General features: G+C 51.6%; 2 protein-coding genes across 3 annotated transcripts; both read right to left on the reverse strand.

Annotated features, from left to right (window-relative positions):
* Window positions 1-5,251: 5,251 nt before the first annotated feature.
* BCL7B (BAF chromatin remodeling complex subunit BCL7B) lies at window positions 5,252-10,692 on the reverse strand. 2 transcript variants are annotated; one of them, XM_032200933.1, is made up of 6 exons: window positions 10,515-10,692; window positions 10,178-10,253; window positions 9,828-9,924; window positions 8,307-8,492; window positions 8,001-8,080; window positions 5,252-7,545 (listed from the first exon to the last, which is right to left on the reverse strand). In XM_032200933.1, exons 1-6 carry the CDS (start codon window positions 10,604-10,606, stop codon window positions 7,453-7,455), a joined length of 624 nt encoding a protein of 207 aa, XP_032056824.1. In that variant the 5' UTR covers window positions 10,607-10,692; the 3' UTR covers window positions 5,252-7,452. The 2 variants fall into 2 exon arrangements, with proteins under 2 accessions (XP_032056824.1, XP_032056825.1); XM_032200934.1 differs by having other exon boundaries at window positions 8,307-8,477; window positions 10,515-10,690.
* Window positions 10,693-11,300: 608 nt separating this feature from the next.
* TBL2 (transducin beta like 2) lies at window positions 11,301-15,670 on the reverse strand. The gene is made up of 7 exons (XM_032201125.1): window positions 15,529-15,670; window positions 15,324-15,451; window positions 15,065-15,249; window positions 14,270-14,421; window positions 13,282-13,408; window positions 12,246-12,398; window positions 11,301-11,884 (listed from the first exon to the last, which is right to left on the reverse strand). The coding sequence occupies exons 1-7, from the start codon at window positions 15,668-15,670 to the stop codon at window positions 11,428-11,430; spliced, it is 1,344 nt and encodes a 447-aa protein (XP_032057016.1). The 3' UTR covers window positions 11,301-11,427.
* Between the last annotated feature and the right edge of the window lie 165 nt (window positions 15,671-15,835).

Below are 15,835 nucleotides of genomic sequence, written 5' to 3' on the forward strand. Positions count from 1 at the left end.
CCAATGAGCTGTATTAGGAAGGGTGTTGACAGGAGGTCGAGGGACTTCTAATAGCAATTTTTCTAATGGCCAGGTGGCTGTGGATAGTTTATTTCACTTTGTTTATCTTCATGCAGTGCAACCATGGCTTTATACAGACATTAACAACAAGCAAGTTTTCTGTGTCATGTGCATCATGAGATATTTCTGCCTGTACCATAATAGAGTAGGGAAATACAGCTCTGGTAGGAAAGCAGATACCTTGAGAAGCAGGATACAGGATGTGGCGCTGAGCATAGGTGCAGGATGGTAAGAGATGGGGCACAGGAGATTCCAAGGCCAGAAACAGCTATCTGATTGCCACATGACAAACAACTGTCCCAGAGCTCAACAAAACTGTTTCTAAGGATAATAAAGAACAAGCATCAAACTTTTGTGAAACACACTGGGCTTACTAAATTCAGATGCAATGGTGAAGTTGCAGACCAGTGAAGAAAGAACAAGGTGTAAAAGTGTCTTAGTAAACAAATAGCAAGTGACCTGAAGTGGAACCTGGAATGAGGAAAAAGCATGTACTTACTCCTGACAAAAGACTCAACTCATTACTCAACTATGTACTTACTCCTCATGAAAGTAACTGTGGATGCTGACAACTTGCGATAAAGACCCCAGCAGACTGAAGCTGTAACATTAGGACCCCAAGTGGCAGAGGAAGGCTGAGCATAACACCCAGAGCAGAATTGGATATTAGGAAAAGTGCAGGCAACTATTATTATTGATAATTTATTTATGTAGTGGTATTCATATATTGCCCCTTTCTTCATCTATAATTATTAGATCTAGACTAATAATAATTATTTGATGAGACTATAGAAATCTCATTTACTAGAAATAAATTATTCTCTTTTCTGTTTACATTTTGCCCATGAGAAGATTTCTAAGCATAGCAGGTGGCAGCCAGTGCCTAAGCCGTTGTGACATTGAGTATATTCTCATAGTTGTGATCATAGTTAGTGGAAAAAATGAGGGAGAAGAGATCAAAACACCTGAAAAGTTAGGGAAATCAACATTCTTGGAGCACTTTAACTTTTAGATACCTCAACAGTGGTTGTGTTTTTAGTTTTTGTTTGTTTGTTTTTTAACATAAAATCTTAAATTTTATGCTGCATTATCTTCTTAGAAGTTCTCTCAAACACAATCTTAAATTCCAAGATATATCCAGAATAAATGGCATACCAGGAGAGGGGTGTTCTTGGAGTTCAGACACACATTTGATATGTGCTTTTGAATACACATATCTCTCATATGGAGGACCATTTGCCAAGCTCAGTTTATTTGCAAGTTCCTCATGCAGATTTGAAATATCTTGGATGGAAAAATATGTTATATCTATCAACATTCTTCCATGGGAACTTTTAAAACACAACACTAAATAACTGAAATTAATATTTTGAAACCTCCCTTCTCAATCCTGCTCAAGAAAATAGAGCATACATAGTTAAGAATGACAATATTTTGAGCGGGTGCAGAGAAGGGCAACAAAGCTGGTGAGGGGCCTGGAGAACAAGTCCTACGAGGAGCGGCTGAGGGAGCTGGGCTTGTTCAGCCTGGAGAAGAGGAGGCTCAGGGGCGACCTTATCGCTCTCTATGGGTACCTCAAGGGAGGCTGTAGCGAGGTGGGGGTTGGTCTGTTCTCCCACGTGCCTGGTGACAGGACGAGGGGGAATGGGCTTAAATTGAGCCAGGGGAGTTTTAGGTTAGATGTTAGGAAGAACTTCTTTACTGAAAGGGTTGTGAGGCATTGGAACAGGCTGCCCAGGGAAGTGGTGGAGTCACCATCCCTGGAAGTCTTTAAAAGATGTTTAGATGTAGAGCTTAGGGATATGGTTTAGTGGGGACTGTTAGCGTTAGGTCAGAGGTTGGACTCAATGATCTTGAGGTCTCTTCCAAACTAGAAATTCTGTGATTCTGTAATATTGTGTCAAAGCAACATGATCTTGATTTGCTGTAGAAGAGGGCTCAAAGCACAGATGACAAAGTTCAAATGCAAGATCTAGGCCCACATAAGATGAGTTTGTTGAGACTCCAGTGCACATGTAAGAGACACATGAAATGCCAGTTCAGCACACCAGCATCCTACAGGAATTACCTGCATGTACCACGAGTTTCTTCAGTAGATATACCTCTCCTAAAGACCTTGCTGTTTTGTTCTCCCATCAGCATCAATCTCTTGGTGTTTTACCTGACTCTGTCCTTTAAACCTCCTTCTCTCAGTGGGCTGGGATTGCAGCAAGGACAGAGTTGCTGCCTTTGATAAAAGACCTGAGCCTCTGAATAATCCTGTGCTGGTCTGTGAACAGCATCCATTGGTCAAAGATCTGCAGCTCTGATCATCACTGCCAGGAAACAACCATCTGCAGAGACAAGATGTCTCAGATCTACATGCAGACAGTGAGTACAGGATAGATTGTGCACAACATGAGAAGCTGCCTGGGGTCTGCTTGGGACAGAGGTGCCATTTGGACAGTGTATTCTTTACTTGTTCCATTGTTGCCATGAGCACACATGGGTGCGAGGTTCATGTTACAGGGAACCACAGGGAAAGAATGGCTAGTTTTGTCTTAAATTGAAAAATTCTTATCCAAACCTGTGGACTATCAAATAACAGATTAAGATCTGTAGGACCTGATATACGGGTCTTGCTGTGGGGTGATGGAAGAAAATGCAGGACACAGCTTTTGAAAAGGAAAAATTTCAAAATGAAGTGGGACAACACAATTAAAACAAGCAGAGCCTTACATCCCTGCTCCTTCAAAACACGGGTCTTAACAACTATGGAGCCACACTGGGTATGCAAAATGAATTTCAATTGACACCTGAAATGTGTGAGCACCTCAAAAGGGGAAGCAGTTTGCAACCTGCTGTGTACTGAGCATTGTGCTTGCTGTGCTGTAGAATTAAAAGGACTTTCCTCTACCTCCAGCCATTCTCTGAATAGAGGACTGAAGAGGCTTTAGTAGCTACTTCAGTGTTGCTAACATCATTACAGATGTTATTAGTACTTGACGTGGGAAAGGAGAAGAAAAGTTGCAGGCAGGTCCTTTGATACAATCATTACAGCTAAAATTACTATTTTGTTTTACAGCTGGCACCAAACAGCTTGTGGGAAGTTGTTGCATCTACACTAACCAAGCCAGGGTATGGAGATTAATCCTCACTAGTGCATCAAGCACTGGGAATTTCACTCCATGGTGCTCAGCGCCAGTAAGGACTTAATTATTATTTTTTTTTTCCAAAATAGATAATTTTAGGCAGATAAAGTGGCCAGATTTCCAACATGCTAAGCATCTGAACAGACAAAGCTAGTTTCAGAAGTCTTTTGCAATTCTCATTAAGAATTAATGGAAGCTCCTACGCAATTTTGAATCTATCAACTTCACTTAAAGGTATATGGGATCCCTAGAAAGTCTTCTTTCAGTTGGGAGTGCTTCAGAAAGTCCTGCTGAGACAGTTCAGAGAGCAGTGCTTCAGAGAATGGTTTGAGGTTGGGGACCATTTAAAATACATTGACCACTACTGCATAGAATTATGCTACATGGCAAAGCCCCTTTTCTAGATTTGGTGAGAACACAGAACAAAAGAAGCTGGTCTTCACTCCCAAATGTTTACAAACCAAGGCAGAAATTAAGTTGGCACTAACATAAATGCGGACTTCCCACAATTTTTACCGGAATCTGCACCTGTCATGAACTCCATCTGTTTTTTTGCTGCTCAGTCTTTCAACTGTGTCACCTATCACAATCCATGATTCAGGGTTGTCATGTAAAACAACACAGCAAAATGGTTTAGCTCTCATAGAATAGAATCACAGAATATCCTAAGTTGGAAGGGACCCACAAGGATCATTGAGTCCAACTCCTGAGACTGCACAGGTCTACCCAAAAATTCAGACCATGTGACTGAGAGCACAGTCCAAACACTGCTTAAACTCCAACAGGCTCGGTGCCGTGACTATGTCCTTGGGGAGCCTGTTCCAGTGTGTGGCAACCCTCTCAGTGAAGAACCTCTTCCTGATGTCTAGCCTGAACCTCCCCTCCCGCAGCTTGACACCATTCCCACAGGTCCTATCACTGTTCACCAGAGAGAATAGACCGGCACCTGCCCCTCCCCTCATGAGGAAGCTGTAGACCACGATGAGGTCTCCCCTCAGCCTCCTCTTTTCCAAGCTGAACAAACCAGTTCTCAATGCACATATGTGGTCCTGCAAGCATTCTTTGTCATAAATGCTTAGGATATGTCTGAAGTGACAGATGGGCTTTGATCTCGATATCAGCTATTGTTTTTTTCTAAAGCTTTTTCCTGTATTTTACTATGGCTTCCACTTTTCTGCTGTCACCTGCTCAAAAAAAAACAAAACAAACAAAAAAACAACAAAACAAACCACCACCCTGAGTGTTTGCAAAGGCAGAGACATACTTTGGATGTTTTTTGCTAATATATTCCAAGACATTCTCTATAGAGTTCATAAATTCAATGTGTGTTGTCTCATTGAAATCCAGGACCTTTCCAACCCATCAGTTTTTCTCTCCTTAAAATCCTGGCAATGGCATCTTGCATGTAGTGCTCTTCAGTGCTCAAAGCAGTCTCATTCGCTCTCCTTTCAAAATTCAGCAGAACTTTCTCAGTGCTTCACTCATTCTCATTGGCACAGCTTTCCCTTTGCCTGAGAAGTCTAGCAGCTCTACTTGGAGCAATAGGCAAAATGGAAATGACAGACCTGTGGGACAAACCAGTGCTCATGCTATAGATATGTGGCTTTGTGAATGCACTTTTATGCTCTGGACCTCCACAGCTCTGCATTTTAATAACACACAGAAAGTGACTCTACTGCTGCATCTTCATGAAGTATTTGCCGGTCTCCGTGCAGACAATGCACTCCCTGAGCAATATGTCCAGGCCAATACAATGCTATTGGCAACAGTAATTATTGTCCTCTATCTCCATCCTCACTCCTCCTCCTCCTGAACTCAGCAATACACACACTGCTTTAGAAAGCTCATCTCTGCTTTCTCTGATTACAAGAAGCTCTCCCTCTGTATCTCTCTCCTAAAACTATTTTCCTAATATCTGTAACTACATCAGGATGGTTTGTTTTCAAATCTACCAGCAGCTGCCCTTCTTGTCTGGCCATCAGGATCCTGAAATGAGAAATTATTAAAAACACTTGGCAATTATACATGGCAGTGTAACAAAAGGAACCATACACCCATAGTTCAGGCTTATACACTACATTTAATAAATGGAAAATAAAAACCATTACTTGCAATGCACAAAGACAAATCAGACTGTTGCAAAGATACCCAGGGACATCATGTTAATTAACCTAATTTATTGGGCTCTTTTGCATAAGGTAAGGCTTACGTGGGAAGGCAAGGCTCTTGAATGTGCCAGTCACTGTACAGGTAGAGGTGACGGTCTCCTCTGCAAGCCTCTGCACCACAGCTCCTTTGGCTGGGTGACCCGACACTCCCCAGCTGTGTCCTTGATGAATTATTACAATCCAGCTGCCCTGGCCCTGTGTGGCCACTTTAGTATATCCATGATCCATCTCTAAATGTTATCTTAAAGCTGTGTGCAAAACGCAATCCAGCCATTTTGACTATGCACAAGGCTGCTCTAAGTGTCCATGTAAAGGATTGGTTTCTCCAGGAGTTCCAAAATTATCTCCAGCACTGTCATAACTGAAGAGCAACCTTGAACCTCCTCTTCATCACCATTTGATATAAATGCCACAAGTTTTGTGACATGACTGTGGCAGTATTGTGGGGCCATGCGGGACACCACTGGATTTAGGCGCAGCTTGCAGGAACACAGACTGGAGCCTGGTGGTGAAGCAGAAGCAGCTCATGAGCCCACTGGAACTGCATGCACCACACAGCACTGGCAATGGTAAAGCTTAGCTGCCTCCGCACCGAGCCCCTTGGTTGAGCCCCCTGCAGCTGCATGTGGGGGTGGCAGCACCATGTGGATGTGCTGGAACCGGGTCTGGGAAGGGCAGGCTCTGTGCCCCACTGGGTTTCATGCTCCATGGCCACCAGCCCACCTCCTGACAAGGGGCACTGGGCTTGACTAGAAAGACAGGCAATAGGCAGCAGGCCTGCAAGTTGTGGTGTGGGAAGGGGGCAACAGTACCAGTCTGGTGGAGTGAGGGCTCCACACCAGCTTGTCCCGTGGGGCTGGGGGGTGGACACAAATCCCAGTGCTGCCCGCCACCCATTCCCAAGCTCCCACCCCAGCACTCATCTCCCACCTGCCCCCACAGTCACCCAGCACTGTATTTCAAATAGTTTTAATTTTAAAAATATTCTATTCAGTGCTAAAATATCTTTTCATTTCCACACGCGGCCGCACCTTCGGCTTCGCCAGGCTCGATCACAGACAGACTCGGCAGGACATGCAGTGGTGGCGGGGAGGCCCGGTGTGGTGCTGTGGGCCAGGGTGCTGGTGCGGGGAGCTTAGGGACATGGGCATGGGAGGGCTCCCTGGGGGTTCCTACATCTTGCCCGGACAGGGTGTACCTCAGGGGCAGCTCCCCCTGCTCTGCCAGCCAGGTGCAGGGTACAGGGCAGCAGGAGGGGAGTGGGGTGCAAACCCAGTCAGGACACAGCCACGCTGGCTGCCCCCTCCCCTGCCAGCCTCTCTGCGCTCCAGCCCCCGCTCACCCTCTGCAAAGGGCAGCAGGGGCTCTGTGAGGACCCGGCAGCAGAGCAGCAGCAAGCTGCACTGATGTGTTCAGTACCTGCCCTCCACAGTGGTAGCGCTCCTCTCTCTTCCAATACTAATGGCTTAAACTAGCAGCTTATTGCACAGCGTCCCAGCATGGGATCCCTGCCCAGCAGCATGAAGGGCTGTTGTCTTTATTCCCAGGGTGCTCTCCCCCCACCCTTCATTGCACTTTAAACCTATGGCAGGAACACCCCAGCCTACGGTCACAAGGGAGCAGACAAATCACTTCGTGCAGGTAGAACACAGCTCTTTGGTTCCCAGCACCCAGCAGCTGGTGTGGAGGGCAGACATGAGATCCAGAAACAGGCAAACAGCATCTGCCAGCGCCGTAGGGGTGATAGACACTGGGAAGCCCCAAGGATCCCTCCCTCTGTACATGCAGACCACCCACCAGAGACCCCACACCACTATAGTACAGGTCAGCAGGGAGAGTGGGAGCCAATAAATAGAGGCAAATTTGTAGGTACTGGTGGCAGCCCCATCTGGCTGGGGGAATCATTTGCAGGCTGCCTCTGCAGGGGCTGGCAGGAGGCTCCTGCCCCTGAGGGCAGGGCAGGCTGGATAGCAAGGTGGCAGGAGGGCCCTGTCCTTCAGGAAGGGCAGGCTGGGGGGAAGCACCCCGGCCCCCAGGGGAGGGCAGGCGGCTCTGCGAGGGGCTGGCGAAGGCTCTCCCCAGGGACGGGCAGGCTAGCTCTCCGAGGCCGTGTGGCACACAGAGTTCTGATCAGCACAAAATCTCTTCAGAGGTGGCGCACCAGAGTCCTCCTCCTCTTCAGTTACCTGCAAAACCCAGAGGTCACTGGCAGTGACAGGAGCTCACTGCACCCACGAGGTCGTGCTGACCTGCTGGACAAGGCTGTCTCTCACCCTGCGGGGACACCCTGAGTTTTCCTGAGGCAGCCTCAGCAGGAGCCAAGCTGTTAATGAGCTCCTGGGCATTAGCAGTGAGAATCCACCCCAGTCCTGGAGTCAGCTATAATTATTATTCTACTCCATCTCCACACATTTTCCACACACAATTTATGCCCTAAAACATGAACTAAACCACAGGACCCTGCAGGAAGCCAGGAGGTTTGGGGAGCTCCTGGGGGCAGTTTGGGACTGCAGATCAAGTCTATACATCTTCATGTTTCTGCTACAATAGACAACTAATGAAATAGTAAAGGTGCCCTGGTAAAAAAGGGCAAGCTTGACGCATGCACATTTTAACATGGTATCAATCCTCCTTCCCTTACCTGAGTCTCAAGGGGGACCGGTTCTTCCTTTGTGAGAGTGGGAGGCTCATCTGCAACTTCTGAGGAAGGCAGGGATGGCTCTGGAGGGAACAGAAGGGTTAACAACAGTGCAGACCCAGAAGCACAGTGGTACCCAGCCCACTGAGCCAGGAAAGAAGACCTCCAGCAGAGGTGCCTCAGTCACCCGCCTTATAAGAAAGACACAAGCCCTGTCACAAGGCCATCCAGCAGTGCTTTCCCCTGCCTCAGCTGGCCACCTCCTCTCTTCCCAGCCCAGCAGCCATGCCCAGGTGTCCCAGAGCCCACCTTCCAGAGTCTCCTGTCCCAGTGTGGGTGGCTGTGAATCGTCCGTGCGGAAGTCAGATGTGTGGGCAGGACTCATGGACTCACTCTGCTGGGGACTGGGGCTGGAGTTGGGGCTGCTGTCCACCTTGAGCTGGTAGACATCCGACAGGGAGCTCTGGTTACTGTTCTCATCTGCAGAAACAGCACCTAGTGAAGAAGAGTACCTTGATCCAGCAGCACAAGCAGCCAAAGGCAGCACTGAGATCCAGGGCCATGGAGGGCTCATGGAAACAGAAGAACAGTCAGTGGCATTCATACAAAGGATTCACAGTCACTCATCAACAGTCAGAGCATCCTGACGCAGCACTCCCCACTGGGACACAGCTAGCACCAGATCCACAGTTGCCCCACAGAAGAGAGGGAGCTTCTGCCCAGGGAACTGGAGAGGCTGAGTAAGGCAGAGGAAAGCAACCTGGGTCTATTCAGACAAAAAAAAAAAAATGAGCACAAAATGCAAGGGTGACACAAAGCTCTGCAATGCTAAATCTCACATCTGCAGCTTGTGGTGGGCACCCGCACCTGGGCATTTGAGGGCAAGAGGCCTCTTGCTTCTGTACCAGAGTTTTGTACCTCTTCTGTTTGCAAGGCAGCAAACTAACATCAGAGCAAGACTCCACACCTGCCCCACAAGGGAAGGCAATCCTGTTTTTCCAGGTAAAGCTGTTCCATGGGGGGTAAACTGCAGACCTGCAGTGCTAGCTTGTTAACTGCATCTACTGGAAGCACCAACACAATGCCTGATGTCCCTTAGCCACAATGAGGGTTGATTGTGTTGTCTGGGGACAGGCATACACTCTGCTCCAGCAGTGGGCTCGTGCACTGATCAGCTCCATCAGAGATTGCTCATCGCTGCTACAGCACTCTTGGATCACAAGCAGCAACCCGCAGGACAGAGATGCTGCTCCACAAGGAAAGGTCTGAGTAGGTCTGAAAGCAAAACCCTGAATCACCACGCCAACCCAGCCAAAGCACGCTAACAGTACCAGGGAAGAGGAAACAAGCCCATCTTGCCACTGCAGCACATCCGGCAACAAGGGAGGTGTAGCATTACATTCACAGAAAACCTCTCCTTTGTCATCTTACACTGCCTTCCCTCAGGCTGGCAGCAACTAAAGGTCCTCTGTGCTTTCATCCCAAAGTCTGTGCCAGTCCTTACAGTAAGCAGGGGCCTCAGCTGCAGGCAGCCACTCATCTGTCCCCCAGCAGAGACTGCAAAGTGGGAATAGGAATCCCCACTCCTCCAGTTCCCCATTAAACTGCTCACAGAAACATTCCAGAAGCGGCTGATTATGATTCTTTTTGACGGCAAGAGTCAGCAGTTTCAGCCGGAACAGTCCAGAAGTGGAACAGCACAACTCTGCACTGAAGATGTGTGCTGCTCTTCCCAACAGGCAGCATGCATCAGCCAGTAACATCCCCCCTGCTGTAAGGCCTTAAAGTCTTCCCCCAGCTCGGCAGGGAAGCGGACTCTGCCAGGCTCACCTTGAAACTCCAGGAGGAGCGAGGAGTTGGCAGAAGTGTCAGCTGGGAAACCGTTGGGCTCTCGGGCAGTGCTGCCGCTTGACTTGGATTTCTCTTTCTTGAGGAAAAAAATAAAAAAAAAGCACAAGACGAGGCGACGGGGCCGGGCTGCAGGACACGCCCCGCAGAGGCCGCCCCCCAGGCCCGCTCCCCCCCCCGTCCCGGCAGCCCGCGGGCCCCCACCGGGAGCGAGGGAAGAGGCGATGCGGGGGGGGCGGCAGAGCCCGGCCGGGGCGGCTCCTGCGGGGCCGGCAAGGCCGCGGGCAGCGCGAGGAAACCGGCGGGGGGGGCTGCCGCAGGGCGGCGCTCACCTCCTTGCTGTCGGCCACCGGCACCCACTTGAAGATGCGCAGCGAGGTGTCGCCCACCGTCACCCACTTCTTCTCCCTGCGCCACACGGCCGTCAGCGCCGCGCCGCCCCCTCGCGATTGGTCCCGCGGCCCGCCCGTCAGCGGCGCTTCTGCTCCAACCCCCCCCGCTCCCGAGCAGCCGAGCGCGCTAATTGGCCGCCGCTTCCCTAGCACCGCCCGCCGCCCCGCGCGGCGCTCCGATTGGAGGCTCGGCCCCGGAGCACCTCCGCCGACAGCCGTGTGGCGAGGTGATTGGCTGCGGGTCGGCAGGCCCCGCCCCCCGGGCCCCGCCTCTCACCATCTGCGGACGCGCTCGATGGCCGCCATCACTTTTTTGATGTCATCCTTGGCGCGGCTGCGGGTCTCGGCGCGCACCGAGCGGCCCGACATGGCGCCCGCAGCCCCGGCAGCCCCGGCTCCGCAGCACCCGCCGCCGCACCCTGCGCATGCGCAGGCTCCGCCCCACCTACGCCCCGCGCGCTGCGTCAACGCGTAACGCCGTGCCCGGGGGAAGGGAGGAGGGAGGCCTCAGCGTAGCGGCGCGCACTGCGCCTGCGCGGCTCGCCCCGCCCGCCGGCGCGCGAGGAGGAGGAGGCGCGAAGGTGGGGCGAGGCGGCCGCCGCCATCTTGAACGGTGGCCGGCCCGGGGCGGGGCCGCGGCCCGGGGCCCCGTGCCCGCGGAGGCGTCCACGCGCCCAGCCCCCGGTGCGGTGGAGCGCCCCCTCGCCCCTCCCCGCTGCCGGCTTTGGGGCCGGGGAGGCGGCCCGGCGCTGCTCTCCCTCCCCGCTGCCAGCACGCAGCCCCCGCCGCCGCCGGCTCTCCTCTGGAGTGGAAACAGCCCGCCCCGTGAAGCCGGGGAGACTACGACGGCCCCCCCGGCAACAACAGCGACCGCTGGGCGGGACCAAGCAGCTGGAGACAGCCAGAGGCCCTTCGAGACCGCCTCTCGCACCCCCCTTCCCCCCCCCCCCCCCCCCCCCCCCCCCCCCCCCCCCCCCCCCCCCCCCCCCCCCCCCCCCCCCCCCCCCCCGTCAGCCCCTGCATCATCCAGCTCTGTATTACCACACTCGGAAAGCACAGAAGGAAGGCTCTGCGTGAGCAGTCAAAGTGCTCTTTTATTACAAATTGTTCAGTGTTATTAAAAACCAACTGCAGCACACTGCTCCCTACAACTGCAGGGAACTGGAAAATGCTACTGTGGGCAAAGAGGACTAGTGCTTCCTGCCATAGATTGCTGCCAGTGCTTTCTTGGCACTGGTGATCTGCTGCTCCAGTCTCTCTCGGGTGGCTTTGTTGGCAGTTTTTTTCAGCATGGTCTCCATCTCCTCCACCACCGCCCGGTAGCCAGCGGTGTTGTGGAACACCCGGATGGCCCGGTCTCCACAAGACACCAGGTAGCGGCTGCTAGTGTCAAAAGCCAAGTCTGTTATACACTGTCCATGAACACCAACAAAGCGCTCCTCCTCTTCTCCTCTTCGAGTGTTGTACACCATAATGCTTGTACCACAAGAGATGGCTGCGACATGAGCATCAGGGGACAGGGCAATGTGACATGGTTCTGTTACTTCACACTTCCCTGTCAGAAGCAGGTATGGATCTTGTTGCTTCTTATATTCCACATCTGTGTCCCAGAATTTCCATGTACCGTCCTTCGAAACAGTTGCCATCCTACAGGCAGGACATAAACCACATGACTGCAAGGAAAAATCCCCCTAATCCCCTTCCACATCTGCAAAGAAGGAATCCTTTCCTTTGTGGATAGAGCGCTCTTTTGGGCAGTGTGAGCCTGTATGCATGTGTACTTCATCCTCCTTTCTAGAGCAATGGTCACCCACCAGGAGGAAACCCTTGTGGAAGGCGAAGATGGCCCAAGGCACTCCCTGTGCTCCCAGGAGCACACACACAGCAGAGTTCCCCCACACTGTGCAGGGCTGCAGCCTGTTTGGATGAGCTGCTCAGGCACACTGGAAGGGGTGAGCATACATGTCCTGATGGTGCTATTTCAGGCAGTGAAATAACACTAACTTACCGCCTCGAGTCATTAGAGAAGGAGAAGTAATGTATGCCAGCAGTGTGGCCTTTCAACTCAAAAGCCCTGATCACTTCCCGAAAGTCTCCACTCTTGCCAAAACACACTTCCCACACCTTTACATCAGGGGTAAAGCCACACGATGCCACAAACCTGGGTAGAAGAAAGAGTGAGACAGGGTATTTGTTACAAATTTGTTATTTTGGCTGGGCCATGGAGCTCTATAGCCACAGCCACACAGAGCTCTCCTCTAGCCTCCTGAGGGAGGCAGAGGCCACTTGCAGTCCTACAGGGTGCCTCGCAGAGGAACGCATAAGAAAGGGCTCTGTGAAGTCAATCCTATCTGGACACCTACATTCGGAACTTTGCTTTGATCTGCTGAAAAAGTTTTCACCGGAAGACTAGTAAAGGGAACGCCAAGGAAGGCCACCAGGGACAAGAGCAGCAACTCAACAACTTAACGTTGAGAAACTACTCAGACAAAATAAAAAACCTAAGTGCTGTGATCCCCGAACTCAGTGGGATCAGTGCATACTAACAGGCTTGCTACAGCAACAGGTTAGAGACAGAGCTGAGAACAAGATTTTCCTGATAAACAACCTTTAGGTAATAAAGATTTTAATTTTGTAATTAACATTTAAAAGGTTAAAAACTGCACTAAAAATGTTATTTGCTATGTACACACTGTTTACATTGGCCCACCCACTTTGCCACCCAAAGCCAGTGCTGTTCTCTCCCTCAGCTCTTCAAGAGATGGTTAACGGGAACAGCAGTTCCTCAAACACAATGACAAACCACTAAGTGTCTGAGATCGTGCAGGTGGGAATCGGCACTCCTGGAGGGACTGCTCTTGGGGGCAGGAATCTTTTTTAAAAAAATAAAAATAAAATAATGTGGAACCCTCAGAAAACTGCATTATAGTAACAGCAAGCTGCAGATGATCTGATAATTTCCTCTGAGAAGGAGCAAGGTTGTTTATTCTTGTGGCCTCCCACTTCTCAGCAGGAACAGCTTGGAATACCTGCATGCACCTCACCTCCCACAGGGTGACACTGTAGCATAGGCATTGTTCATCTGGTTAGTGTTAATGCTGGCAAGGACTTCACCTTTCAGGTTCCAGATCAGGATGGTAGTATCACTGGAAGCTGTCATGATAAACTTTCCTGGGGAAAAAAGACAGAGATGAGGAGAGCATCTAGGCCTAAAGCTGTCACAGACTTTCCAAAGGATGAGAACAGTCTCTAAGCAGAGCAATCTCTCTCTGCACCAGAAGAATCAAGAAAAGCAAAAGTAACACCAGAATTCGAGTGCTGATCTCCTGGCACAGAGTGAAAAGCAGTGTCAGAAGGCTCAGCTCCTGGTTAATAACTTAATGCTCAAACCTGTGGCTTCAGCAGCTGTCAGCTGGCAACGCTGCGTGCTTCTCACCCCAGGACCTTTCGAGTCCCTTTCCATTTTCACTTTTGCAGCTGAACAAGGGCCTCAGTTAACATTTTCTCTACTCTTCTATTGCAGAGGAGAACTTGTATCTACCTACTTTCAACTGCCCATTGTCACATACCTGAACCATCCATCAGTTCCCTCATTGCTAACAAACTCCCTCCCAGGCTCTGGTCTGAAAAATCCGAGAAGTCCAAGATAGATCCTACATTTCCTAATCTATGAACTTACTGGGGAGATTTCTGACTGGTTAAAGAGACAGGTGAGACAGAGAACAGAAATGCTCTCAATATTGAGACAAGACCTCTTTGCAACAGTATCCTTGAAAATCTAAATTAAAAGATTGTGCGTATCAGGGAGGTAACACTGTGTTTACATGAAAATTGTTTCTTTGCAACCTATGCCTTCCTATTTACTTACTAGTAAACAAAGGCTAAAAAATCACATCTAGAAGAACAGAGAATCAAGTGGGTCTTAATTAGGCCAAAAACCCTAACACTTTAAACCCAGCACCCATTGCTTTAAAGGAAAATCAAAGCAGATCTGGAGAGCCTTGACAAGCGAGCAGATTGTCATCACCATACCTGTCTCTGCAATTCCTATATTGATGACAGGAGCTTTGTGTTTCTTTGGGAAGTCCTCAGAAGTCGCAGTGAAGGTGAAGGTACCATCATCCTTCTTAGTCATTTTGTAGACACGAATAGTCTCACCATTCGCCAGCCAGACAATGAATGCCCTAAGTGGAAGGACATGTCACTCTGAACTATTAAGAAACAAGATACCTCAGTTCAGTCTATCTATAACGTAAGTTAACAGGTCATTCAGTGACACCTGGAGAAAGGGATACACAGTGATGGATAAAAAGCTTTCTTTTATGAGGGTATCAAGTTCTCCCTGTGTTAGCTCAATTGCAACACTGAATGGAAAACAACATCTGGAAACCAGATCCTTTCCTCTCTCTAAAGGAGGCCACTTTGCAAAATGCCAAGGCAGGCTTTTCAAGCAACCTCCCCAGGCAGCAAGAGCTCTCACCCCAGTTCTCCAGAGAGGCCTAGCAGTTCAAGCTGGCTTGCTGACAGAGACCTTAACAAGCACCTCCCACAGGGGCAGCAAGCTGGACATTGGGATATATGCCCCAAGCACCGTACTGAAGTGCCAGCTGCTTTCGGGAGAAGCCACAGATCAGTGGTACCGTCAAAACCCTGCAAGACTTCTTAGAGGGGTACAGCCTCCTTGCAGCCTAGGTGATGCAGCCCTGATTTCAACCAGGGCTCGGGTCATGTGTCTGGCAGCTCCATCTGCGGGGCCTTGGGGTGCAGCAGCACCTCTCACAGTCCCTGGGCTGGGCAGAGATGAGGTGCAGGGAGGCCAGGCCCCACCTGCAGTCTGGGCTGAAGCGGACAAGCTCAGCGTGGTCCAGCTCCACGTTGGCACGCAGACACCGGTGCTCGCGTGCTGTGAAGTCGCGGGTGCTCCACAGGCGGACGGTGCGGTCGTCAGCACACGACGCCAGGTACTTGCCGCTGCTGCTGAAGTCCAGGCAGGATACGGAGCCGCTGTGGCCCTGCGGAGAGCGCGCGGTCAGGAGAAGGAGAGCAAGAGGCGCCCGGCAGCGCCGCTGCGGGGACGGCAAGGTACCTTGAGGGCGGCGACCAGGAGCCGGTGCGTGAAGCTGTGAGGCTGCGGCTTGTCCCTGCGGGCCCGCGCCGGCAACTTCGCCTTCCTGAGGCCCTCCGGCCTGGCGGCGGCGCTGCTCGCCCCGGGGCCTGGGAGGAGCGGGGAATCAGCGGGGAGGGGGTCTACGGGGGCAGCACCGCCCAGCTCAGCCCCCCGCGGTACTCACCGGCTGGCGGCGCGGCGGGCAGCCCCCGCGGGGCGGCGCGGCGAAGAGCGGCCGCCAGCAGCGGGACCAGGACCGGGACCAGGACCAGGACCAGGACGAGGGCCCCCAACGGCCCCCACCCCGTCAGCGCCGCCGGCTCCATCCTCCCGCCCCACCGCGCGTGGCGGGGCCCAGTGCGCCTGCGCCGGACGGCGACAGAGGCTGAGGCACGCCCCGCCCCCTCCCGCCGCGCTGGCTGGCCCCGCCCCGCCCCTTCCGTCCCGCTGCCTGGCCCCGCCCCTTCCCACCCCGCTGATTGACCCCGCCC

The sequence above is a fragment of the Aythya fuligula genome, chromosome 20, assembly GCF_009819795.1.
Source record: "Aythya fuligula isolate bAytFul2 chromosome 20, bAytFul2.pri, whole genome shotgun sequence".
Taxonomy (NCBI): Eukaryota; Metazoa; Chordata; class Aves; order Anseriformes; family Anatidae; genus Aythya; species Aythya fuligula.

Bases quoted from the DNA above. Each gene is read 5' to 3' on its own strand.
- BCL7B (XM_032200933.1), bottom strand. From the start codon at position 10,606: ATGTCGGGCCGCTCGGTGCGCGCCGAGACCCGCAGCCGCGCCAAGGAT. The intron at 10,254-10,514 runs GTGAGAGGCGGG...CGTGTGGCGCAG, and splicing joins ATCGAGCGCGTCCGCAGATG to GGAGAAGAAGTGGGTGACGG. The intron at 9,925-10,177 runs GTGAGCGCCGCC...TTTTTCCTCAAG, and splicing joins CGGTGGCCGACAGCAAGGAG to AAAGAGAAATCCAAGTCAAG.
- TBL2 (XM_032201125.1), bottom strand. From the start codon at position 15,670: ATGGAGCCGGCGGCGCTGACGGGGTGGGGGCCGTTGGGGGCCCTCGTC. The intron at 13,409-14,269 runs GTATGGTGATGA...TTTTTTCCCCAG, and splicing joins TATAGGAATTGCAGAGACAG to GAAAGTTTATCATGACAGCT. The intron at 11,885-12,245 runs GTAAGTTAGTGT...TCCTGCCTGTAG, and splicing joins TTCTCTAATGACTCGAGGCG to GATGGCAACTGTTTCGAAGG.